The sequence below is a fragment of the Vespa velutina genome, chromosome 4 (genome assembly GCF_912470025.1).
Source record: "Vespa velutina chromosome 4, iVesVel2.1, whole genome shotgun sequence".
NCBI classification, from domain to species: Eukaryota; Metazoa; Arthropoda; class Insecta; order Hymenoptera; family Vespidae; genus Vespa; species Vespa velutina.
The window spans coordinates 10,768,668-10,796,022 of record NC_062191.1 but is presented as its reverse complement, the minus strand read 5'-3'; the positions used below and the strand labels follow the sequence as shown (position 1 = coordinate 10,796,022).

The following is a 27,355-nucleotide window of genomic DNA, read 5'->3' as shown; positions in this document are numbered from 1 at the left end:
ACTACTGTACTTACATATTAAATATATCTTTATATCGACATACTTCATTGATAATATTGAATCATCAAATTGATAATATTGAATCAAATTTAATCGAATAAATTGAAAGATATCGATCTAGAACGTAATCGTAGTTATCGTAACATTTCGAACACATGTTAAATTAAACGAAATGATGATTATTAACAATTTACACAAGATAATTTATCTAATTGCGATATTGAACGTTAACATTCGGACATTGAACGTTAACATATAAAGAATTGAATTTTGGCATGAGAAAACGTTTCGTAAGGACGTGCATGCTGTCTCAAGAGCGTATTCTTTGCCATAATAAATGCGACGAAGAAGCGAGGATGCGAAAACTCGCTTTCAGGCCATACACACTTGAAGCTGTTCGCTGTACGCGAAGAAAAAAGAAGAGAGCAAAGAAAGAAAGAAAGAAAGAAAAAATAAAAGAGAAAAGAAACAAAAAAAGAAAGAAAATAACAAAAAGAAAAAGAGTTAAAAGTTGCACTAGCGTGCATACGTAGGTAAAAGGGAGTCGTAGTAAATATTCGGCGCGCTTCTTTATTTATGCGATCTTCAGCAGTTTTCACCCCATTACAACTGCCGAAGCCACCCTGATGGATGAATAAAAGAATGCGCCGCGGACTTGGTAACGAGGAGAACGAAGAAGAAGGAAGAAAACGGAGATGAATAAGGGTGGGGAAAGAGAAAGGAGCTGAGGGATGAGCAGATAAAGAGTAAGAGAAAGAGAAAAAGAAAGAGTGAGAAAGGATGATAGAACGTTGGCAAGGCGAGGCAGGTTGGCGAAGACGTTGGTAGGACAGACTTGAAAGAGAAGTAACGAAAAGAGAGAAAAGAAACGGCCCTGTTAACTGGAATCGGTAGGGAGGCAAGGCGAGGCGGATAATCACGAAGAGAGAGATGGGCAGAAGCAGGCAGAGACAGGTGCCCATTCACGCACGTGTGTTCTCTTTTAAGCGGTACTGTAGATGATGCTGGAAAGACGAAGAAGACCACGAGGAGGACCGGCCGGCTTCCTTGTGTCGGCGAAGGATACTTACATTCACTCTACAATCATGCCACACTTGCGGCTCAACGAACATAGTGGGGCAAAACTCCAACGGCGTAGTCTTCATGATCCGACTTTCACAGAAAATTTTACATGTCTACTTCTCATGCCTGCTAGGTACAATTTTTAATCAATTTTTTTTTTTTACATTTTAATATAAGAACGTGTTTCTAATTATGTCTAGAGATAACAATATGAAATTATAAAACTATGTACTATGGAAGATCTTTCATGGAAATGAACTATGATACTATATTTGATAATCACATTTAATGAAAATTTCCTACCATTAATATTTTATCGAAATAATTTCAAATCGATTCCAATTCTACGAACGTCTAAATTCCACCCATCCAGTAAGATACGTAGATACTTCTTTTAACAAGTTCCTTATATCAGCGTTTTTCACTATACAATGTCATCTTTTTACCCACGTATAATACATTGTACAGAAAGTATGTGGGCGTTGAAGTCTCCAAGATTAACTGTTCATGATCAAAGTTGTATTACATTACAGTTGCATTAAAATTCGATTGATATAACTTTCTACCAACTCTATTAAACATCGTGTATAAGATAAGAATTATATTTATGTGAATATCTTAATGATTATCAAAGAACTTACAGAAATTAAGACTTTTGCGAAGACTGCATTGTGACTACGCCGCTGACCTGGACCAAAGGGGCCAGGACGAACGATGGGTGGGAAAAGAAATGAAGAAGGGGAAGGGCTACCCATTCGGTAGCAAATGCTGGTAAGCCGTCGCAAGGTCAAGATCAGTTGGTTAATCTCAGCCAGTCAACCAAGGGCCTTGCACCTAGCATAACGAACGACCTGATTCTTAACGCTCTGAACGTCATCTGAATTTCTACGAGTTTATTGTAATTAAAACGCTTTGATATAGTGATTCCAAAATAGATAAATATCAAATAGAATCAAATTTACTTCGAATTACAGTGAATAATTAACTAAATGATAATAATCTATTATTTTGTGATTGTTACTTGATGAATCAGTGAATCGATGAAACAGATCATTTTAGAAATTTATTGATTATGTTGATCGATCGACGATCTTACGTTTATATATATATGTATGTTTAGAATAATCAGAATTCTAACGTAAGTTTTACGTGCTATCATTATCGATCTGATTAAAATAAAAAAAATAAAGCAGGTTGGAAGATTTTTGCTATCGTTTGCTCTTTAGAAGGCACGGAATTATTCTCTGTGCGTAAGGAACTTCTACGTGCAGTGTTTACGGTAGAAATTTGAACAGTGGTGAAATTCTTCAGTCCATATTCTGTGGGTTTTCTGTTATGGAAACTTGCGTACTAATACCGAAAGAGTTCTCTTTAGTTCTTGCCAGTGATCAATCCGCATGCAAAAATGTTTATAAAAATGATTCGGATTCATTTGTCACAAATTTACGAATATCGGTGTGGTCTAATGTCTTCATTCCATTGGGCACACTCATCTATCCGTTTCAGGGGTCAATTAGATTCGATAAGATTGATCTATATTCCCTTCTTGATGATAACGACGTAAGTACACATCTGCTTTTCTTTTTTCTTTCACATCTTTTCATTTTCTATAAAAAGGGATTATTATAGTAATTTAATTATATATACATCCGACATATTCTAAAATATTTATAATTATTTTTATAATTAATCGAAACATTTACAATTATTTTTGGAGGATCTTTTAATATTTTTCATGTTGCGTTTGGAAGAAACGTTGATAAGTCTATGGTATCATTTTTCCCGTGCGATTACATTCGCTACCCTCTTAGTGTACTATGACGAGCTGCTAGCTGCCTATTAAAGCGATCCGCTTTTAGATCAGACGCGAGTACGGTTGCTATGACGAAGTCTTTTCGAACTACAATCTTAACAAGCGTCAGTGTAACTGGATAAGGTTTCTTCATATCATTCAAACGGATGACGAACAAGTTAATCTTATTGGAACAAAGGTAAAGGGTAAGTCATGTGGTTACTCATTATTTCTTCGAATTTTTAAAATTATATTCGTATCTATATCTTTTTTAAATTGTTCAACGATTCATTACCTTATTTTAGGTGAACCAATTTTTGAAGTTATCAAAGATGTTCAGCCAGATACTGAATTAATAGCTTGGTTTCCACCAGTAACGTATCCAGATTTTATTTTTATTTCCCATGATATGTGTTTAAGATCCGCACTTTACAGATGTTTGATCGACAGTATCGTAGATGGTGGGTTCAAAATTATTTTGCGAACTTGTACAAAATTTTTTAATATTTTAGGAATTATATGAAAAATATTTGTCTTCGATCTTCGATGTTTTAGAATCACCTTTGGATCTATCCATGGCTTTACTTTCTCATCACATATCACCATCGATACAGCATTCTTATTATGAACCTGATGAATATGAATCAACCTCTGAGGAATCATCATCATCTACGCTATCGTTAGTTAGTGATCATCTTGATTGTAGTATTTTAACTACTATAAAAAGAGGTGACAAAGTACTTTTGCCATGCGAAGTATGTGGTAAATCTTTCGATCGTCCATCACTCTTGAAAAGGCATACCAGAACGCATACTGGTAAGAACATCGGTACAAATGATGTGTATGTAATGTATGGGGAAAATAGATAATAATTTCTCTTTTAATTATGTTACTAGTAATGATAATGAACAAATAATAAGTATGATATTATATTGTATTAAATTAATGTTCATTTTAAGGAGAGAAACCACACGTTTGCATGGTATGCAGTAAAGGTTTCTCAACATCAAGTTCTCTAAATACTCACAAGCGTATTCATAGCGGTGAAAAACCTCATCAGTGTCTTGTATGTGGCAAGAAATTTACAGCATCTTCGAATCTTTATTATCATAGAATGACTCACATCAAGGTAGGATCTTAATATCTAAAGTATCCTAATCATATTAATTAACTGGAATACATCAATAACTTAAGTATATTCTAAAAAGAAATATTAAAAAAATGTAAATAAAATAAAGAATAATAAAAATGTCAAATAAAAATAGGAATAAAAATAAATGGAAATAAAAAAAAATATATTTATACATAACGATGATCAGTTCGATGACTACAAATATTATCCGATTTTTATAATTACATTTCTTTTTATAATTACAATTCTATGTTGCAGGAAAAACCACACAAATGTTTACAATGCTCCAAATCGTTCCCAACTCCTGGAGATCTAAAGAGTCATATGTACGTGCATAACGGATTATGGCCATTTAGGTGTCAAATTTGTAACCGTGGATTCAGCAAGCCAACAAATCTAAAGAATCATATGTTATTGCATCTTGGAAGATGTTCGAATAAGAAGTTCATTGAATCGATTCCAGACTTGTGACTTTTTGCGACAGTATACTAATCACTAGTTACATAGTGAGAAGGTAATAAATACTTTATTAAAGTGGCTTGTAGACTTATATTATTCATACTAATTATATTCGATCCATTGCCTGTGTATTTCTTAAGCATTATCAGCAATGCAATTTATTGCTAAAGAAATACTAAACAAAGGCAAATCATTGAGCAAATAACGTTTTATTGTTCAAAAAGACAATGTTACAAACAACCTTGACGAGATGGTTAAGTCAATTTGTATTTCATCATTTGCAAGTATTTATTGTTTTCTAGAATATCGCATCAGAATTTAGAATTCGATTTTTATTAAGAAAAAAAATAAAAAGTAGTATAGTAAAAGATAAGTCTAATAAGACAAATGAAGAACAGTGTGTGCAATCGAGACGAACACTTTGGTAGGCTTAAAGCCAAATGCAATTTTTACATAGTTATTATCTAAGCGCATTAATTGTAATTTCTTTTCTTTTTCTTATTTTTTTCTTTATTTTTTTTTTTTTTTATATGATATATCGATGCAGAGTATAAAATTATACGATAATTTTACCTTTTCTTCTGTAATTATTCTGTCGAACTGAACAGATTTCGGAGATGTATGTATATAGATTGCACGTGTCATTTTTCTTTTTTTTTTTATACAACTTATCGTGTAAGAACCTATGTATACTTCTTTATTTTTCTTTTTAAGCACCGGAACCGCCACCGCTGCCAAGTCCCGCTTTTGTATCTAAAGGTATTTGCTTTTGGAAGCAGTCTTCCAAAAATTGAGCCATAGATAAGTACAAGTGTCCTTTTACACCTGTTAAAGTATGGCTCACATCTGGATATACCTAATGTAGTAAAGAAAAAGAAAAAATAACAAAACATCAAACATTTAGTACATTTTGATTTTAACTCTAGATACGTAGACCTGTATGCCATTCGATAAATTCACATCACATATTTTATGTGAAAAATAATTTTTTAGAAATTTTTATTATTGAATAATATCTTTTTCAGAGCGTTATAGTTTTATTCAATATATGCGATACAGAGTAGAACGTATCTAAGAGTTAATATTTATAGAAATTATCTTTTAAGCGACAGCCGATATCTATCGAGTTCTCATTCAATATTACATCAATTTAATAATAGATTTAATATACATATGTATACACACACACACACACACACACACACACACACACACACATCTATACAAATTTAAATACGTAATCTTAATACTTTTTTACGACTACGTCATGTCTATATAAATGCCGCCGTATATATATTACGAAGACATTTTGTTTTTATTTTATGTCATTTCACTATCGATTCATTGCTGATTTAGACTCCGTGATCTTTTGTCAAAGCTATTTGATTATATATATATAGACTTTAATTTTTATAATCATTTTAATCGTAAACACAGTTTAAAATATAGTAATAAGTAGAAAGTTTTTCACACATGACTCCGGCTATGTGCTTTATTACTTGTATAAAAGAAAGTTGATTGCAAAAAGCGTAACCACCATGCAATAAATATGCAATAGGCGATATTTAAACAACTTACTTTTAAATATTATGTATGTACATATTTGATACCCAAACATAAGAATCCACGATTTTTTCTTTCCATATCATGTCCAATCAGCTTCTTGTTGCATTGTAATTACTGTCAATAGCAATCAGATAATCAATAGATATCGACTGGTATACGACACGAAATTATCGATAAAAAAAAATAAAGAATGCCTTTACGGTCGAAAGGTTGTGGAAATACCTGCTGTCGAAAGAGAATCCCCTCTTTCGCAAGGTGACGCGCAAGTGCCATGGATTGTTGAAATTGAACATTATCGTCTGCAGTTCCGTGGACTAAATAGAACATTTTATTACGCAGGTACTCGATTTTGTTGTAAACGTCGGAATCGGCGTAACCTTTGTAATTAGAAGTAACGTTTGGTAAACCCATATATCTCTCGGCATAAGCGGAATCTGTAATAAATTCATTTACGGAACAGTGCCAGAGTTAGGAAGCTCTTATAATATATATGTTGATAGAAATAGAATTAATAATATGTTGATAAATGATAATAAATTTTCATTATAAATAAAATAAATATTGTCCATATATTTTAATCATAATAAAAGAAAAAATAATAGTTAAATATTTTTTTATACCATAGAGCTTCCATGAAACGATAGGTGCAACGCTTATTCCGCAATGAAAAACATCTTGTTCGGGATGAGCTAGAGCTGATGCTGCAACAAAACCGCCGTAACTCCAACCCCAAACTGCAACGCACCGTTTGTCTATAAAATGTAACGTGTCTCTCAAATATCTAAAACAGAGATTTAAGATACATTAGAAAAATGTATAAAAGCATCTTGCAAAGATTTGATGTGGAAGTATAAAACATACTCCGTAACTTCTAATTGATCAGCTACTTCGGCAGAACCAAGTTTATAATAAACCTCATGAAGTAGTTTGTATCCTTGACCGCCACTACCTCGACCATCTATCTGGGCCACGATAATACTTTTTCGGCTGGCTAAATACGTATTCCAGTCGATCTTAAACATCTCCGTGACTAACTGAGATCCTGGTGCTCCGTACCTATATATTTATAAATACAAATATATAACCATATTGCACTATGTATCCCTTACGCTTATTTTATATACATACACCTGCACAACTAGAGGATAACGCGTGATTTCGTCTTCTCGCAAGCCAGGTGGTAAATGTAATCTTACTTGTGCGTTGTAACCACCACTTATATGTACTGGGAAGGTTTTCACTTGTGGAAGAGCGATCTTAGATATTTTTTCCTAATAAAAATATTGATATATGTATATATATATATATATATATATATATATATATATATATATAAATATATATATATATATATATATATTTATATATATATATAAATAGTCGATACATATCGAGAAAGAACTATCATAGAGAATACTAACGCGTAATACTGTATTATTCTGTAGAACACTCAATAATCGTGGCATTGGTATTTCAGTTTTATAAAGTGAAATCGTAGGTATCCCAGGGCCAAGACATTCTAGAACGAAGTAGTCTAATCCGTAAGAGGGAAAAATGGCGTGATGATACTGACAAGGTGGTTCCTCAGAATCTGAAAAAATATACATGAGACAATATTAATTTGATTTGATTTGTTTCGATAATTCAACTTGCGTTTTTATGCATAACTATTCGAGACTGGCTTCGTCGCTTCCCTCTTAAGAATAGGAATCCTACTATACTTATAGATCACGCACTGACACGAAATAGAAAATAGATAGGAAGAGAAATTGAATAGCAATAGTGCGATATAAATTGAATTTTATACATATATCTATGGACTGTCATAAGCAAGAAGTGCGATTGCTCTTTAATTAGAATAGTAGTCTGCATTCTTTTATTCCACTATTCGATGCATTATAGAGCAGCTTACCCATCATTCAAAATATTCCAGATGTTCGAAGCATGCTAATGTAGAATATATTGGGTGTACCGCAGCTAGTATGTCAGCTTCAAATGGCGGATTCCTGAGATAAAAATCCTTAAAAAAGGGATGTATACAGTGGATGAAAAATCAACAATTATCGTGACATAAATAATCAAAAACCAATAAATCGGGGTTGAAGCATTCATGCAAAGTAGTGTGCAAGAGTAGTAAGAGCAGTATTATTGTTTCATTGAATTTGTTTAGTAAATGTGTACAGTAGAAAACTTTCCAAATAATAAAAAATGGAAAAAAGAAAACATTTATTTGATATTCATATGAAACTATCATGTAATTTTTATTAATGAATTGTATTAACAACTAATTAAAATCTTGGTATAATTAATGAAATAAAAAATCAAAATAAGGAACGTATGATGATTAAAAAAGATTTATACAATTAATTATCGTGTGAAGTGATACACCCTGTATATTCTATATGTCCGTGGATATATGTTATGTGTAAATGTGTAGTAAAATACTAACTATGATAGTTAATTCTACATTTCCATGATTAGAATTACTTCTATAATTAACATTAGAAAAATGCATGACAATTATTGAAGAATACAATACACTGTGATAATGAAGAAGTTGTATACAACGCACGCGTTATGAAATAACGCAACAAGTGTTGTGTACTCACTAGAAGAATGTGAAGCTTTTGATTTCTGCTTTTTCGCTTTTTCTTTTGCACGTTGTTGTTCCTTATCTTCAGGACTTTCCGTTTGTACATCGTAATCCTCGTGCCAATCAGTTCCCATCCATCCATTGCGACGATCCGAAAATGTTGTGTGATAACTGCTTTGATCGTTATTTATTTTCGTGGACTGAGCATTGCACGTGATGCAAATTGCAGGATGCAAGGAAGAGCCCACCTGAGGTAAAAGTGAGCTGACACGATATAAGTGTCTTTGTCCAGGACGCATAGGTGGTATACCTATGAAATATCTAAAAAAATTGAATAGATTTTGAATTATTATAAATATATAGATGTATCTAAATATTTCTTTTTCACGTACATGGTATCGTTGACCTTATCCCACCCTAATATTTTGACAACTTCAAAGCGTCCATGTGTCAAAGGTACTACTTGCTTTCGAAGCACATTTACCCATACAATATGTTTAAAATATCCAGCAGGTCCTTCTGATATAGGACTGATCGATATATAACTGGTGCCATTAACTGAGAACAGTGGTGCCTCTGGTGGTGTATCAACCCATCCATGTCCATCGCTAGTTATTCTTTGTATCTCCTATAAATACACTCATTATATTTAAATATATATTATAACATTCATTTAATATTCAATATTATTGAAACAGTTACCAACCTGACAATGCCACATAGGACTTTTACAAACTGTTACGACCGAGAAATTCTGAGCTCTTGTTAACCACGATATACAAACTTCAGTTAATGATACCCAGGAAGCAGTAGTAAAATAATGATCTCTATAATAAATGAAATGAAGTATTATATACACGTGTTTGCCATTAGGATTTATAAACATATTATATGGATATATTAAGCTTTCACTATGGATAAATTTGCTTTCACAAAAAAAAAAGATTCTATAAATGTTATGAAAAGTTGCATAAAATCTATATATTACTATCCTAAGTCGAGTAAATAACTTACACGTATTCGATGACAGGGGGTGGTTTTACTATTTTCGTATGAATATTTTTTGGATCAGCAAGATCAGCGACATATAGACGCACGAAAGGATTTGGAGTTCCCGGCTGCAAATTATAATTTTATTCTATTTAAATTTATTCTAATAGAATTTTATTCTATTTAGATTTTAACGACATAATGTTAAATGAATATCTAGCATAAAGGAAATAGGTGCAATAATAATAACAAGCCAAATTTCGTCTATTCGATCGTATGAACTATTTCAAGTCAAAAATTACTTCAATGTTGTTGTTCAGAAATGATACGTACTTCGACTCTTATAAAGATTAATACCTTAGGATATCTCAAAGATCGTATATCAGGATACAAAGCCCTGTTTCCTTCTCCAAACCAAGGAATATGCATTTCTTCGACTAACGAATCATTAAACGACGCATAAAGCATCATATGACCATCAGTTGACATCCAGATTGCTTCAGCGCTATGTAAAATCTCCTCTGTAAATAGATAGAAAAATTCTCCGTTTATAGTAATAAAAAGTGAAACTAACGCTTAACAATTAGATTAAAAAAAAGAAAATTTGCCTTCATATAGCCAATCTGGTAGACCATTAGATAGAATTCCAGGTACTGCAGTATCAGTTACACGATACCCCGTGTTACTCAAAGGACCTGTTCTATAATAAATATCATAGTCTTGTACCATAACGAGTCCATGGCCACGAGGTGTCCATTTGGCTAACAACAGATAAGGATGAACCTCCTTTTCGGGATGAGGTGTCAATGGTATTATATCTCTGTAATAAAAGAGTCCTTGATATTTTATCGATCAAAATATAATTATGATGATGTAGGGACGTGTAATATATATATATAACTCATACTAACTGTGTATTCACGTCATAGACTGTATATTGAGCTAAATAAGAATATCTAAATAATTTTTTCATATTCTGAGCAAGTAGCAAATATTTGTGGTCCGGTGATAATGAGAATTTGGCAGGATTCAATCTTCTCTGTAATATAAATGTTTAACGATAAAAAGAAAATATATATATATATATATATATATATATATATATATATATATATAAATTTCTTATAAATATTAATTTCTTATTAACTTACGAATGTTTCTTTGGGCATCAAACTGCGCGACGTTAAATTCGTATCAGATGCATCCAATAAAGAAATACCACCTGAAACATCTCTATAACAAATATGACGAGAGCTCACCCAGGATCCATTAAAGAGCAACGGAGATAATTCACCGGAAAGAACCTATAAAATAATAATTATTTATTTATATTTAAATTCTTCTATATGATTATGAATATAAACGAATGTATGCAACCTCAGAGAGTCGTAAACGTGTACCACGAACTCTGGGCCCTTCATCAGGTGGTGTGAGTAGAGCGACCGACGTGACGATAAGAGCTAAAACCGCAACGATCACGAGCAAAGCTATCAAAATCCCACGCCAATTCCTTTGATTTGGATTAGCCGACACTAGCTCCTATGACAAAGGTTTTTACTAATATTTCTATTATTAAATGAAAGTTTACACAAATATATAACAATTAATGATATTTATAATATTTTGTTTGAAATAATCAAAAATGAATATTATAATACACTTATTTACAATATTATTTTAATAATGAGCAATTTTGATTAAATAGTCAATTTTAAATATAGAAGTAGACGAAAGAGGTAGGCAATTATTGCTTTATTGATTTATTGCTTACGTACTAACAGGAGTGATCGCGATTCATATCTCTCGAAAAGATAATACATATATGAATATTATAATGTACATAAAGAAAAATATGAAGTTAGATTTCAGTCGCGTCTAATATGTATGCTAGTCAGCTGCTGTAGCTCAATCGATAGAAGAAGGGCCAGTACAGAATTGTACGTCAGTCAATTCACGCGTAAATGTATGTATACTTGCTGTCATTACAGGGGATACAGAATTTTCGAAAAATTATTTTCGTATATGAGATTCCAAATTTGAATCAAATAAATCAAATAAAAATTCAAATTTCTCTTTAAAAAAATTTAATAATATAAAAATATAATTTAAATTATTTTATATTATATATTAAATCAATAAGATATGATTATTATCCATAATAGTATAATATCAATATGATATCAATATAATTATCATTCATTTATAATATAAGTTTAAATAATATAGTAAATGTTGATCAATTTGATTAATAGAAAAAAATCTTTTCTTAATAAAATTTTTTGACATATTTATATGTATAGATATATACATGTACTTATTCATATATTTATGACTTTTTTAACAGATCAAAAGAAGTGTGACCTAATGAAACGAATTCATTTAGATCCTTCGTTTGAGATTTTATTCATCATTTCCATTGAAATTTCCATTGAATTTTTTATACAAGCTGTTAATATTAAAAAACATTTATATGTTTATTATATTACATATCATTTATACGTTAAATTAAATGATATCACGTATTGTTGGTTGTCTATGAAAAATTAAATCACTTTAAGAATAATATTAATTATAAAAACGTAAGTTTTTCCTACTACTTAAAATATCTCTTCTGATAATTTTGCTATAATAAAAGATATTTGAAGCTCACTATCATTACTATTAAAAATTACCAATGTCTGTTGTCTTATCAAGAGTTTGGTGGCATTACTTTTAAATGGCTCCGACAATCATTAAAACGAAGCAATGAGAAAGTAATTAAAAGGAAGTACTTGATGTAAGATAATTAATTACCTCGTCGTCGTAAATATTATCGTGATCTGCCATCAGGAAAGTAGCTCTTGTCTCTTACGTCCACTTTAAAGAGATCAGGAGTAGACAGGACAGAGCGGTGCTCGTCCTTTATCTTTCGAAAATTTCTAAGATCATCATCAATGTAAAGGCAAACTGTATGATTTTACCAGCCAAGTATACACGCGAATATAGGTTCTTATCTCTCCGTTCCACTTCCAAAGTGTGGACTTTTGGCACTGAGGGAAGATCTCTCGGATAGTCTGGATGCTGCAAAGGTGGAGCCTGCGCGATGCAATACCTGCGCTCTGATGTAAACGAGAGAATTCAATGAATTGAGAAACGTCCGAAGACTTTTGTAAATTTGACATATCTTTCTAAAATTCTCCGAAAGAATCGTTCGAATTTTGAAAGAAAAAAATCGAAAAAAAAAAGAAAAAATATTACATTTAATCATCGATTGTACAACTATTCAATTATAAACTTCGATAACTTAAGAGAAAATGATATTAAATAATATTAAATAATATTAAATAATATTAAATAATATTAAATGATATTAAATAAACAAAATTAAATATAGTTACTGTAAGCAAGATTAAATATTTTACAAATACATACTTTATCATTGCATTATCATCTATTTATAAGAGGATGATTTAACTGAAGATATTTTTTCCATATTTTGCTTTTCAACTTCAATTAAATTGGTATAAAATAAATAAAAATTAATTCTCATCAGTTCTCCGTTTGTCACTGATTCAAGTACTACTTACGATAGAATCCGTATGCAAAGAAATGAGGTCGTCCAGTGCTACAATTAAACTTGCATAGCATATAGATCTACATTAATATATATATATAAACACACACACCTACATACATATACACATATTACGAATGTATAAACCATACTTATTGAGTATAGCTATATATATAAAAAAATGCATACCATTTTCAATTATTATGTATTATCTTTAATCAAATTCAATATAAACGCAACCCTATTAATGCCTTAACATTAATTATTAAATATTGTAAATTTTTAATATTGTTATTGTATTTGTGTATAAACGACGAGTTTATAGGCATAAACACACACATACATACTTTCATAATACGCAAGTCATCTTTACTCATGTATACTTTATGATACAGTATATATTTTCTATTATATCAATTTTTGCAAAAATTATAACAAATTAACAAATATTTTAATATAAACATTTTGTTTAAAAATTCAAATACATGTATTATATAACTTCTTAAAAGAGAGAGAGAGAGAGAGAGAGAGAGAGAGAGAGAGAGAATAGAGAAAGATATAAATCTTCAAAATCTTCGAAATCTATATGCAAAATTAATAAAATAAAATAATCTCTCTTTTAAGACTATTCATTACTTTTCGCTCGAGACATGTATGGCTTCAGCGACAAGTGTGGACAAAATATAAACTACAAATGTAACAAAGAAACAAGGATGTTCGCATCATGCGGTATATAAGCTTGGTTAGGTTACACCCTTTCACGCGTAACCTAACAATCGGCTTAATAAGAATTAGAGTATTGGTATTAGTAGGCTGAATTCACACTTTTCAGACTCTCATATTTATATCGGCTGAACCCGGCCCAACTCGACTTGGCCCGGCCCGGTTCGACTTGACGCGGCTTGACCTAACAGCGGCTTCTTCGAAATTGGAAAACGAAAAATTTTTGTTATATTTATCTATTTCATAAACGGCATAAATACTTAATTTGTGCATCGCTTTTCTTCATATAAATTTCATAACAGAATTTCATACAATTTAACATTTTCGCAAAATCAATAAGATAAACAATAAGAATTAAAATAAAACCGATATAAGCTAAAATGGAATAAAGACGAATATGAATATTATGAACTGATAATACGATTAGTAGAAAGACATGAGGAAACGATAACGGACAAAAATAAAAAATCGCTTCGTATTTGTCGTCATATCTCATTATTGTTAAGATACCTATTTATGGGTAGTTACGTATCTAAATTATTGAGAATACGATTCGTTAAGAGTTCACACGAAAAAACATCACGCTTTGTAAAACATGGAATGTATCTAAAAGGGATGTAGATTTTGAGAGACTCTCGGTTGTAGATTGGCTGTATTGTACTTCGTTTAAATATATTCTTTTTTCTTTTGTTATTATAAATCACCATCATCATATATCATATAAAATGTACACGTATATAATATTTGAGTATGTTTTTTTTTACTTCTTCTTCTTATCTTTATTATTATAATAATAGTAGTAACAGTAATAATAATAACATAAAGTGAATTAGTCCTACAGTAAAAACTATAGTAAAAAAAACTAGTGTTGAAAATTCTAACTATAGTTAGTGTGAAAACGAACTCATGTTCGATTTTTATTAAAATAATGTATAATATATCAATATTCAGTAATTATTATTTTTGATAAAATAATCAACAAAATCATTGAGTGTGTCACTATAGTTTCTCCGCGCTGGAAACAATCTCTTTACGTTTGGAATGGATCAGAAAACCCCTCAATTTACACATACAATACACAGGCAATCCACTAATTCACGGAAATAAAACAAGCACTACTCAAGCGTGATATGAAAATTAGTAGTGGGGGTAGGAGCTTCATCTCTTTCACCGTAGATTTCAAGAGGCGCCACTATATGAAATTTATTCATAAAAATTGCGAAAACAACATTGACGCCAGTGATGATTCCAAACGTAATTTTCAAATTTTTGAAAAAGCTTTATTTTCTTTGAAAAAAATCTTATTAGTGTTATTTTCTCGAAAATAATTTATGCATAGAAAAAGATTTTTGCAAAATTTGAAAAAGCCGACTCCTCGTTTAAACCTCCATTTTCAAAATAAACTTTGTTCACAAAAATCGGTCAAGTATTATATACTTGAACTTTTGTTGGAATTTTTGTTGGCGTCAAACATAAAAGCAGGGTTAGTGAACAGCTTAAATCATTAAAATATTACATTTATGTTTTTTGAATATTTATCTATTTTACTGTATAGAGATAACAAAAAACAAGTATAAAATTGAATAATGAAATTATTAAATAAAAACGGCATAATATTTTAGAAGTTTCATAGGTTCGAAAAAAACCGTTAAAATGAGTGTAAAAATGAGAATATAGGGGTCGTTAAAGTAAATACATTTTTTGCCTGAACATTATTGATTGTACCTAATCTTTTACAATACTTTTATGTATTAGTAATATTTTTTCACGAAGTAGATTATAGATATTTACTTTTTTGTTAGTATTCATATAGTGAATTGTAAATATTTATTTTGAAAGTATAGAATAGATGGAACATATTTGTTGATTTTTCACAATGACAAGCATACCTGACTTCACAGCAGAAACTGCGAAAGGTATTACAATATTACTTATTATTTACACTATACAAATATTTTAATATTTTATTTTATAACTTTTCATTACAGCTGCATTGACTGATATTTTAGCAGCTTTAAATACACCTCAAAATATTCAAAAGCTTACAGAAGTGAAAGAGAATTCCGGAAATGAAATGTTAAAAATGATGCAGTTTGTATTTCCAATTGTAACTCAAATACAAATGGATGTTATTAAGAATTATGGATTTTTAGAAGGACGAGAAGGTTTGTAATTAATAACATAATTAATTATAAGTAAAATGTATACATTATTTATCATATTTTTGTATATAGGTACTGTACAATTTGCTCAATTGATTAGAACATTAGAACGAGAAGATCCAGAAGTAGCACAATTACATAGTCAAGTAAGATCCTATTTTCTGCCATCAATAACAAATCCTTCTGTGGAAGCTTCTCTTTAAAATAATATTTTATGTATGTAGTAAAACAGAAGTATACATTTACTATATATCCAATCATCTACTTCATATAAATTTTTACAAACAGTTAATATTTATATCTGTATATAACTATTGATATCGTATGCATTATGTTTTTATTTTATCTAATATGAACATACAAAATATTGTTATTAATATTTAATTAAAACTTAATTTTAGAAAGACTGAGATGATAATAAATAAATTAAGTTGTCTTGCAAAAAATAAGTTTTTATAAAGCATTTTATAGAATGTTTTATGAAGAAAAATGAGAGAAGTTGAAATTATATATTTATTGAGAAAACTTAGAAATTTTTACATTTATTTGTTTTATAATATTAATGATATAATAATCTACTAAAATATATAATATATTTTTTTCATAATTGTTCTTTGAAGTTTTTTGAACTTACAGTAGCTCTAAAACTAAAAAGTAATCCAGTGTTCGCATAAGAAATGAAATTGTATTCGAATTGTTAGATAAAACAAGCATAACATAAATAATCTTTATATTAAATTCTATGAAAAACTATTAGTGTGTATATATATATATATATATATATATATATATATATATATATATTTTATATATATATATATATATATATATATATATATAAAATATATATATCATATATATATAAATGTGATAATCAAGGTAAGCCTATTCAATTCAAAACATTTAATATTGTATGAAAAGAATTTTATAGTTCATTTTTCAAAATAATTTTTAAAATACTTTACGAATACTTCATCTTTTAACGAACTTCTGGAAAAATAGATATTAAATATACAAATTCTATGGTACAAGCAAATTTGTTTAAAACTGCACGAGACTAAAAAATTATTGACTTAATATTGAATAGCACAATAGTATTATTTAATTAAAAGTCAGAAATCTGTGCAACATGCAAGTATTTCTAACTTATTTAAAATAAGTCATTTATGATGTAATTCTGCATTTAGTATGCTTTACCAATTTGTAACATACAGTTTTAAAAAATGTATCATCTTTGTGTAAAATCAGAAAAATCATATCATAGTTTTTGAAAAAGAAATGCCAAGTTCACACAAAGGTGGAATGCCATCTTTAAAAGTATGATGAATTAAACATAAAAATCATAAAACAATCTATGTCTATATACAAGTATTAATAAAAACATTTTCACGTTTTATTTCTTATTTAAATTAAATAACAATATTGGTTCTTCATGTACTGTTGTGACACAACTAAATTATTATAAAAAAAATAAATAATATATTTTTAATGTAACTCAGCAAATTCTTCTGCAAAAACTTATGTGGTTAAGTATTAAAAAAAACTTCCACATTAATATTAATGATAACTTATGTTCATAGAACTTTCAAAGAAAAGAATTTGATCGTGGAACAGTATAGCATAACATATTTATAATTTGTTTTACATGAATTAAGGTACAATAGTAAATATTTTAATGCGTAAGAAAACGCAAATTGCATCACGTCGTGAGATAGAATAAATGAATAAATATATATTCTCATCATAACAAATTTGCAAATTTTTGTAGTTATAAAATTGCCTGATAATTGCTATACTAATAATCACCTGCAACTGGTTGCTGAAACGTTTTACTTTCAATAGCAGTGATTAGTTCTTATTTTTGTAAGATTACTTTGCACAAAACAGATGTATGCCATTATCATCATACTGGAATCATAAACAGTATACTTGACGTGTATATTTACTCATTAATCAAGGTGTATAAAGCTTGAAAATATAAAAACTGATGTATATTACCATGATTACAGAACATGATGATATTTTTGTTATTTTTAACAAGTACTGTGTGATGTATTAGATATTGTATAAAATTACTAGCACACGGCTGATCATATTTAACAATAAATGCGCACACATCTTTAACACAGGCACTATTTGTATTCTTGATTTCTTATTGCTAAAAAGCAAGCCACAATATGAATTTTATAGATCATAATCCATATAACATTCAAGACTGGCTTAAACTGAACCCTGTTCGATATAATCTATTTTTGCAAATTACGATTACAGTCTCACGATCTCATTTACTATAGAAAACACGTATATAAATACAAAATAAATGAAATGATCTCGATATCATTATCATTTTACATTTTTACCCAAAGAATATATTGGTGAGCAATTTTTGTCTGAGAATGAATTCATACTTAAAAAATATTCTATATATGAAAAGAGTATGTATAAAATCTAGTTTTTACCTTGGGAGCTTTTAAGCATTTCAAGTTAAAATATTATATCATATTATTTTTTTCTTCTAGCATTTAAAATCTTTTGTGAAATAATTTATCAAATGATATAGCCACAATAAAATCATTTATAACTGACAATTACACATGTTATGGAAAGTATTATGAATAAATATAAACAGCAATCATAAAAGTATGTCAATAATTAGATTTTTTACTTAAAACATTTCGATAGTATCAATAATGTTTTTAGTTATCAACAATAAAATTTTTTCTATTGCTTGCTTCTTCTATATTCTGCATCTGCAACTCATATCATAATTTACTCTATATTTAAACTTATACCGTACAGGGTTACTAATAAAATCTGAAATACTATTGTATTCGCTGCAGTAATAGCGGTTTCAGCTAACTTTTCAATAATTTTTATCAGGCTACGATAGAAATGGATTAGCTTTAGCATTAGTATTTACACTCCAAGGGTCCTGTCGAATCTGGTTAATTGGGGCATGAGATGATGCCGCTGTTGTCGCAAATGGATTCGCTGAGTATGATACGGGCACTGTAAATTAGATCATATTAAATGAAAATATAAGATATTAACATAAATAAAAAATGATAGATTCCTATGATACTAATATTTATTATTGAGTTAAGTTTGCGTCCTAACATAAAAATAGTAAAATTTAAAGCGTCTTTACTAAATACTTGCTTTTTATCAATAATGTTAAATATTATTAATTAATATTATAACACTTTCAAGTCTGCTGATACAGATTAGATTTACATGATAAATAAAATATCGATTTTATAAAAAATGCATGCAAAATAAAATCGATTATTATTCAATTACAAAATAAATTAAATTCTTAAAAACGTAAGGAAACTAAAATTCGCAAAAGTTTTGATGTATAAAATTGCATAAATCATTAAAATACAAACATTAAACTCATAATAACATGATAACAAACTTGAATCATGCACTCGTGCGATCATTCGTCAGTTTGTTAATACTCACGAATTTAGTTCCAATGAAATGCTATTTTGCAGACATAGAATGTGTTATGAAGTAAAATATTAATTTTTCATATGATTTCAATTACCTGAAAATACGTTTGTACATGGATTATAATAAAAGCAATATTACAAATAATTTAAAAGAAGCGTTTTCATGAATTATTATTCACATTGTTCAAATATAGTATTACCTGTTGGTGTTGGAGTTACTGTTTTAATCGTAGAGGTGCTGACAAGATTATCCAAGTTTACAAGAGCAGAATTTTCACCAAGAAAAGATTGTGGTGTCTTTTTTATTGCACCAGTATTTTGTGGTAGAGATTCACCTATGCCACCTAAATCAAATGGATCTGAAGACAATATAGCTCCTGAAATATATTACATACATCACAAAAATAGTAAAAAATAATGTCGATTATAACTTTTATTATAACGAATGTATAATTGTATAATTACCATTATTTGTAGTTTGTGAGCCAGTTCCAAGTTTGTTCCTCTGACTGATTACATCAAATTCATCAAGCTCGCCCAATGGACTTGCAGCGGAACTACCATGAGTTTGAGAAGGAAAATTGTTAAAAGTAGAGCCAGGATCCTTAAAACCATTACTTATGGTACCAAAAGCAGCATTTGAAGAATTTGGCAAATTAAAACCGATGTTTTGTGGTGATTGTGCCGCATAACCAATATTTTGAGTCAGAGTAGGATTATTGAAAGATGGAGATGTAGATAATGTTTTATCTTGACGAGCCTATATATTATTTTATTATTATTTAATAAAGTAATCCTGTTTTTCTGTAGTAATCAAAAAATAATTTAATACTACCTCTACTTTAGATGTTTCTGACTCATTAACAGATGGTATTGGCGACCAAGGATCTGCTGTGCGAGGAGTCACTATTGTTGCTGGAGATGGAGCAGGTGCTTTCCATGGATCGTTAGCAACAACTAAAACAAGTAATCATAATAACTAATCAATAATATAAACATAAAATAGAAATGAATATATTATCAAAAATTTACCCTGCTTTTGAGATGTAACAGGAGCCCATGGATCTATTGCAGGTGAATTATTGCTTGTTGTTGGTACATTCCAAGGATCATTTTGAGTCTATAAAATCAAATAAAAAACAAATTATAATTATTTATTATTTTTAATTTTTTTTTCTTTTGATATATTAAAATCTACTATACATCAGTTTATTTACTTCCGTGAAACATACCTTACATTTACGAAATTGAGACAAATCCAAGGACTGATGTGCAACATGCAAAAAGTATATGATTTGCTTTACCATGCAATAAAGATATATATAACATGAAACCAAAATCAAGTCAATGTACTTGAATGATATAAGTAAATCATACACATAAATTTTTAATGCATAAAGAAACAATTATTTGCTTCTTTTCCACCACAAACATATTTTAACTTAAAAGAACAAAACTATTTGGAAACTTAAATTAAATATTTAAATATTTAAACAATATTACATTTGTTCTTTAATAGTTTTCTAATGTTATGTATGTACATACAAGTAACTTTACTTTTGAAGTATTTTTTTTACTACATATTAATGTATATATGTATTATAGCATGAAGTACCTGAGGTCTTGGAGGTGGAGCTGTAACTGGAATACTCCAAGGATCATTCTGCGCAGAAGAGCCGCTTGCTTCACCTAGATTTACATCTAGTAGATCAAGCATATGACTTTGCTTTTCAATTTGTGGTGCTCTAAAAATTACAAATATTATTTTAAATATTTTCTCCTTCATACAACATGAACATTTCATAAATATTTTATACATACTTAAAATCCTGCTGACTTTGACTAAGTGCTAATTGTAGTCGAACATCGTCACTTCGCCGTCGTTGCTCCTCTTGTTCTGCTTCTTCTCTTGACATAGCAAGTGCTAGCTGTAGTTGTAATTCTTCTTCACCCACTGTTTGTGGTCTAGCTGCTTCTAATTCAGCTATTTCAGAAATATACAAATTTTGTTAGAAGTGTATATATATGGATTAAATTTCTTCTCTTTTATGAATTATAATAAACAAAAAATATGTATCTATCTGTAATGACGATCATTTGAACATTTCTTTAATGAAATTTACTTTAAATTCACCACAAATGTGATACCAAAATGAAATGTCAAATTTATGACTAATAAAAATATACTCTTACGTCGTGATGCTGATTCGGTTAAATTGCAAGGCTCCCAATCTTGAAACTGAAACAATATATTAATTTACATTTATTTATTTATTTTTCATTATGAAGTCATTATAATCCAAGTAAAACTTACATCACTGCTTACAGGTGACATGGTATCTAAACCATCACTTCCAAAACCACTAACTGTTTGAGCGAATCTCTCTTTGGCCTTCAATGCTCTAGCTCTTTCATTTTTTAATCTTTCATCATCTTTTAATAAGGCTACTAACTGTTTTGCTTTTTCTCGCACATTAATACCTTGATCTTTATGTCCTTCCATGTGTTGAAAATCTTACGAAATGGTATAGAATTATTCATTATTTCAATATAAAAACAATATAAATTAAAAAACTGGAATAAACGTCCATATAAAATTGCTTTCTATCTGATTACCTTTCAATGTTTGAATGGCGAAAATATTTTCTTTACATTGTTGTGCCACTTTTTCTGTACCAGTTTTAATAAGGTACTCCAAAAGAACCAAAGCTTTGTAAACATGTCTCCAATTTTTACCATGGTCATTGAGTCTTTTCCATAACATTTGCATAATTTCAGTAAAGGCCACAACATTATATGTCAAATCAGCAATTTCTGCCATAAGAGTACTACTTGGACCCCAAGGATCATTACTGGTAGCTTTTCTTACAGCTTTCTGTAAAGTAATTAATACGATCCATATTCGTTTCAACTAATCTGTTGACGTAATATTACATTAACAATTTAAAATTCTGAAAATTAAGATAAAAGCAAAAAATTACCTGTGCATTGCTATAATTATGAGCAAGGTTTACAATATCTCGCCTAATACCTGCTAGATTCATTTGCATAACGTCTTGGCCTTGTCTTCTCATCTAAAAATTAGTATTATTGCTTACCAATTAATAATAAAATTTATGATTTTTCGTAAAGCCCATACTTATTATCACATCTTCATGAATTTGTAAAAAATTCATAAAGAAAAAGTTATATTTCTGTAAGTCTAGATAAAAGCTTAGGAATAAAATTTAAACAATTTAGTGTAAATAAAATAAAAATATAATCTGTGAAATATAAAAATATTATTCTATAAAATATGCAAATTATATATATATATAAATATATATATATATATATATATATATATATATATATATATTTATATTGACCGTAATACTTTCAATTTAAAATAATAAAATATAAAAAATGCTTTGATTATATTAAATATGCATAAACAATTTTTAAAACAATTCAAAACTGTTGACAATAAATATGGACATTTGCTATATAGGAAAGCCATGCTGGTAAGTACACAAAAAATAAGCACAAAAATAATTAAAATATTTGTATCTTATAAAATCAAGGTTGTGTAAAGCATTACCACCTACATTGTTCAATTGAAGTTACATTTGTTCAACATATTTTTACAAAAACTTAGTTCAGTTAGGAGTAAGATAGGCAAACTAAATAAATTATAGGAGATATACAATATAATAAGCTTAATGGTTCTAACACAACAGCTTCTATATCAGATATATAAAATAATAAAAGAATATAAAAAAGAAGACAATGTAACAAATAAAAGTAAAATTATACCTAATATATTTAGGCACTATACTTCATTATTAAGTTAATATGTGACAATAAATATATGAATTATTATACACTTTTCTTAAATACCTTATCAGGCATTTTTTATTCTAAAAACTTAACAATTAATGAGCAGATCAGTATTATTGTAATTTTGTTACATAGAAATAGTATCTAATGCAATACTAACTTGCATAATTTTTATGTTAAATACTCACTCATAATATTTATCTTATAATAATATAATTGTAGACTTGACATTAAAAAACAAATCAAAATATCTTGTAAATTATCTTTAACTAATAAAGTATAAATATCATAATCTATTATTCATACAGGCACTTATAATAAGTTAAAATTATTTCAGATATATTTTCACTAATATTATTTAGATTCATATTGCACTGATTGTTAAAGTGCGAACACTTGTTAAATCAATGGTTAAAGCTGTTTCAAAAATTTACCTTTTGCATAGCCATTGTTGGCATGTCAAATTTCGCCGCTGGTGTTGATGAAACTACGTCTTGTCCAGAAATATAGAAAACTCCCAAATTCTCCAAATCAGAATAAAACCCTAAACTATCAGATGACTTCGTAAATAAGTATGACATTATTTAATACATAAATTGTATTTCACAAACAATCCAATGTTATTCCATATTTAAACACTTGAAGAATTAATAATATACGTGTATCTTTCATTTCAAATAAGATAAAATTATTATGCAAATAAATATTGCAAGTAACACTAAATGTCTCCTACTCCATTATACTGAACATCATAAATAAAAATAGGTATAATAATAACAAATATATATTGAACAAATATACTTTATGATCGTGCATTTCCTAAAAATAGCGTTAGAAAAAAAAATAATATACAAATAAAAAAGAATTTAGTTTCTATTTAAGAAACTGCTTTTTGCATTACTTACTCCTATTAGCATTATATTTTGCAAATATTTAAATAGGCACAACCTATGTTCATTTATATATAAAATTAAAAATATAACTGCAGATACTTTTTGGCTTCATTTCATATGAAATATCATCTACATTCGATATAAATATACAATATCAATTGACAAGATTGTTGTACTACATACATAATCTCTCCACTATAATTTTTATCTACTTATAGTACTATAGTATAATCACATAAATAGGAAAAGTATTCTGTAAAATATTTGATATATTATAATAGAATATGACACATGCCATAACAATTCTGATTAATACATATCATCTCTTTCCTTAAAATTAAATAAATTAAATACGTTTATAAATAATCAGACAGGACCATTTTTGCTATCTCTACTTACTAACAAAAGAGTAATTAGAAATTTTATTTCACATAACTATAAACTTACAAAAAAATGTGTGTATATATATATACACTGGTGTTTTCAATGAATGTTAAATATTTGGAATAACATTTGAAGTGATTATGCAAATGTAGTATCATATAAAGCTTTAATCATATAAAAACGATTAATTTTGTTCTAGCAATTGTATAAATTATGTTATGTTATTCTCGTAGTCAGAATTTTGAGTAAAATTATATATTTAGATAGAGACGTATAAATATATTACAAATAATATATGAAAATAAATAATTCTTTTCTTATGCATATTCAAATTTCTGACTGTATGTATAATAACATTAAACTTTATAAATAGCTAAGCAATATGACAACTTTTCAACTTAAGGTGAAAGTATGAAAACTTACTTAATTCCTTAATAGATTGTATATTTAGTAGAGATAGAAAAGAAATCAGTATATCACCAGCCTCTTTGATTATGAAGAAACTAACTTACATTCTAACTACTATTTTTGTAATTAAAGTTTTACTTACATTGAATAACAAAATTAGTTCCTTTATAAAACTGCTGCCTTTCTGGAATAAAAAAAATTCTTTATCACTTAAGAATTACAGTTATTTCCACCTTATCTTATCTTTAAAATATATCCACCTCGTGGATGAATATTATCATTACACACACACACACACACACACACACACACACACACACACACACACACACACACACACACACACACACACACACACACACACACACACATATATATATATATATATATATATATATATATATTATAACAAGATGATTAAAATCTTATATCTTTTTAAGACGTACAACCAAAAGTTATATTGCAAAAATGATCAACAATGAAATTTTATTAATATTATACTATATAGATTATGATATAACCTAAATTCAAACGATATTTATATTTAATTAGATCTTTTATTGTACCAATGTCAGTTCAAAAATTCTTTTATCACTGTTAATATACTAGTTCTCAACAAACTAATATTTTAATGTAAAATAACTAGTATTACTGATTTCAATCATTAAATGTCATTTTATTATTTTCAGCTATTTATTTGATAGATACTCTTCTTTAATGAAAGGTTTATAAAAATAATTTACTCCTTAGATATATATATATGTATATATTTGTTACATTTAAGCTTTCTTAAAAATGGAGCTGTATGTATACAACTTTTGGGAAAGAATATATAATTATATGAGTCTAGATCTGAGATCTAATGCAAGGTTTCACGATTACACTAACAGTATTATAAATATTGACCATGAAAGTATTGATTGTTATAATGTATCTTAGAATGAATAAAAAGAAATAAATAATACGAAATGAGGAATATCACGAATTGAAAGAAATGTGAAAATAATATAATAAAATACGAGATCGATAGTCAAATAAGATTATAGAATTCGTAATAGAATTATATATATATATATAATCTATTGTTCTTGAAGCAATCTATGTTTGATCTACATTTGAAGGTTATCATGCTATACCTGAAGTATTAACGTAGAACGTACTTAGTATCGAATATAAAAAAAAGTTTCTTCTCTTTACGACCTCTCACTATCAAGTCACTCGCGTGTTTCAATACTTCGTTCGGCTGCTGCTACCGTAATTAGTGTTGATCCAATAGACTTATGAAAGCAGCAAACGTCATACAAACAGGAAACAATCCTCTATGCGTACTTCTTCAAGGAAAAACGTCATCATTCGCGCACAATAGTCTGCTGCACACTATTGTTCGTGCATGACCGTCAATCAAAACACGATTTATTTCTTGTCTCTATTCAAATTACTAGACGATTATTTATGAGATACAAGATATCCCCGAATGTTCTGATTTTCTCTGAATTATAAAATTACATTTCAAACGAATACCGACATCTGTTATTATTAAAAAATTATGCCCCTTATAAAGAAAACCACTGATTTCTTTACGCACGAGGACTTATAGTCTATTATTATGAAATTTAAGATTTAGAAAAGATTAGACTAGCCTGCACTAAAGAAAGAACTCTATGTTTCATGATATGCCACAGCCGTTCGTTCGTGCGTGAGCAAACAGAAAGTTTCCTGATTAATTTGCAAAACAACGGACGCTTATAACAGTTCGCATTCCCTCACCTTGTCGATCACTTAAAATTTAATACAATTATAGAATTACAACTCAAATAGAGAAGAAAATAACACAATCCACTTATGACAAACGCATTCACAGAACAACTATTTAGCAGTTAAGAGGCAAGATGGCGTTCGAAAATGTTTCCTGAAGCTACTATAATTCTGTCGTATTCATTTTAATTTAAGGCTATATCACATGAATTCAATGAAAATAAATAGGAACTAACATTATTGGCCCTGTTGAAGGTACTAGAAAATAAAAACATTTCTGGTTCGAGCAGATTCTAATATTTTCTAATCTCCAATAAACACCTTGTATTTGTGAATACAGTAGTCAAAAATATGTAGATCGTCTGAATGAATATTTCATGAAAATAATAGGTCTTTTTCAATTCTAAAAAAAATTATAATTTTTTTCAATAAATTTAAAATTAAAATAATGTTGATCTATATATATATACTCATATATATATATACATATACATATGAATATATATGAATTATACACACGCACACAAAGATAGATAAATAGATGAAATATATAAAAATTGTATGTGAAGATAAAAAAATTTTGTTTGTGATTGGACGATGTATATTTTA

At 28.6% G+C, this 27,355-nt stretch overlaps 4 protein-coding genes across 25 annotated transcripts; 2 read left to right on the top strand and 2 right to left on the bottom strand.

The window, feature by feature from the left end:
• The first annotated feature begins 155 nt into the window (after positions 1-155).
• LOC124948500 (histone-lysine N-methyltransferase PRDM9-like) lies at positions 156-5,674 on the top strand. The gene is made up of 8 exons (XM_047492188.1): positions 156-1,195; positions 1,706-2,622; positions 2,922-3,060; positions 3,160-3,315; positions 3,410-3,670; positions 3,814-3,983; positions 4,245-4,500; positions 5,160-5,674. Exons 2-7 carry the CDS (start codon positions 2,398-2,400, stop codon positions 4,455-4,457), a joined length of 1,164 nt encoding a protein of 387 aa, XP_047348144.1. The 5' UTR covers positions 156-1,195; positions 1,706-2,397; the 3' UTR covers positions 4,458-4,500; positions 5,160-5,674.
• Positions 4,133-13,240, bottom strand: LOC124948499 (inactive dipeptidyl peptidase 10). 7 transcript variants are annotated; one of them, XR_007100761.1, is made up of 18 exons: positions 13,006-13,141; positions 12,388-12,692; positions 10,972-11,133; positions 10,746-10,898; positions 10,506-10,633; positions 10,203-10,414; positions 9,952-10,115; positions 9,619-9,722; positions 9,311-9,431; positions 8,997-9,232; positions 8,621-8,925; positions 7,433-7,602; positions 7,140-7,282; positions 6,873-7,067; positions 6,632-6,792; positions 6,234-6,445; positions 5,019-5,301; positions 4,133-4,382 (listed from the first exon to the last, which is right to left on the bottom strand). XR_007100761.1 is itself a non-coding variant. In XM_047492184.1 (17 exons), exons 2-17 carry the CDS (start codon positions 12,418-12,420, stop codon positions 5,155-5,157), a joined length of 2,646 nt encoding a protein of 881 aa, XP_047348140.1. In that variant the 5' UTR covers positions 12,421-12,692; positions 13,161-13,240; the 3' UTR covers positions 4,133-5,154. The 7 variants fall into 7 exon arrangements, 4 of the variants coding, with proteins under 4 accessions (XP_047348140.1, XP_047348139.1, XP_047348142.1 ...); XR_007100763.1 differs by lacking the exon at positions 4,133-4,382 and adding an exon at positions 6,024-6,125 and having other exon boundaries at positions 5,166-5,301; XM_047492184.1 differs by lacking the exon at positions 13,006-13,141 and adding an exon at positions 13,161-13,240 and having other exon boundaries at positions 4,133-5,301.
• A 1,835-nt stretch (positions 13,241-15,075) lies between these two features.
• LOC124948501 (protein C10) lies at positions 15,076-16,808 on the top strand. 2 transcript variants are annotated; one of them, XM_047492190.1, is made up of 4 exons: positions 15,076-15,786; positions 15,859-16,035; positions 16,105-16,178; positions 16,434-16,808. In XM_047492190.1, the coding sequence occupies exons 1-4, from the start codon at positions 15,747-15,749 to the stop codon at positions 16,440-16,442; spliced, it is 300 nt and encodes a 99-aa protein (XP_047348146.1). In that variant the 5' UTR covers positions 15,076-15,746; the 3' UTR covers positions 16,443-16,808. The 2 variants fall into 2 exon arrangements, with proteins under 2 accessions (XP_047348146.1, XP_047348145.1); XM_047492189.1 differs by lacking the exon at positions 16,434-16,808 and having other exon boundaries at positions 15,080-15,786; positions 16,105-16,422.
• A 131-nt stretch (positions 16,809-16,939) lies between these two features.
• On the bottom strand, positions 16,940-27,100 carry LOC124948515 (epsin-2). 15 transcript variants are annotated; one of them, XM_047492233.1, is made up of 15 exons: positions 26,128-27,100; positions 25,134-25,175; positions 25,007-25,013; positions 22,469-22,561; positions 22,104-22,362; positions 21,802-22,001; positions 21,681-21,726; positions 21,309-21,471; positions 21,103-21,232; positions 20,720-20,752; positions 20,520-20,607; positions 20,323-20,444; positions 19,953-20,247; positions 19,688-19,864; positions 16,940-19,041 (listed from the first exon to the last, which is right to left on the bottom strand). In XM_047492233.1, the coding sequence occupies exons 4-15, from the start codon at positions 22,559-22,561 to the stop codon at positions 18,914-18,916; spliced, it is 1,734 nt and encodes a 577-aa protein (XP_047348189.1). In that variant the 5' UTR covers positions 25,007-25,013; positions 25,134-25,175; positions 26,128-27,100; the 3' UTR covers positions 16,940-18,913. The 15 variants fall into 15 exon arrangements, 14 of the variants coding, with proteins under 14 accessions (XP_047348189.1, XP_047348180.1, XP_047348182.1 ...); XM_047492224.1 differs by lacking the exon at positions 25,007-25,013 and adding an exon at positions 23,741-23,855; XM_047492226.1 differs by lacking the exon at positions 25,007-25,013 and adding an exon at positions 23,741-23,850.
• Positions 27,101-27,355: the final 255 nt, after the last annotated feature.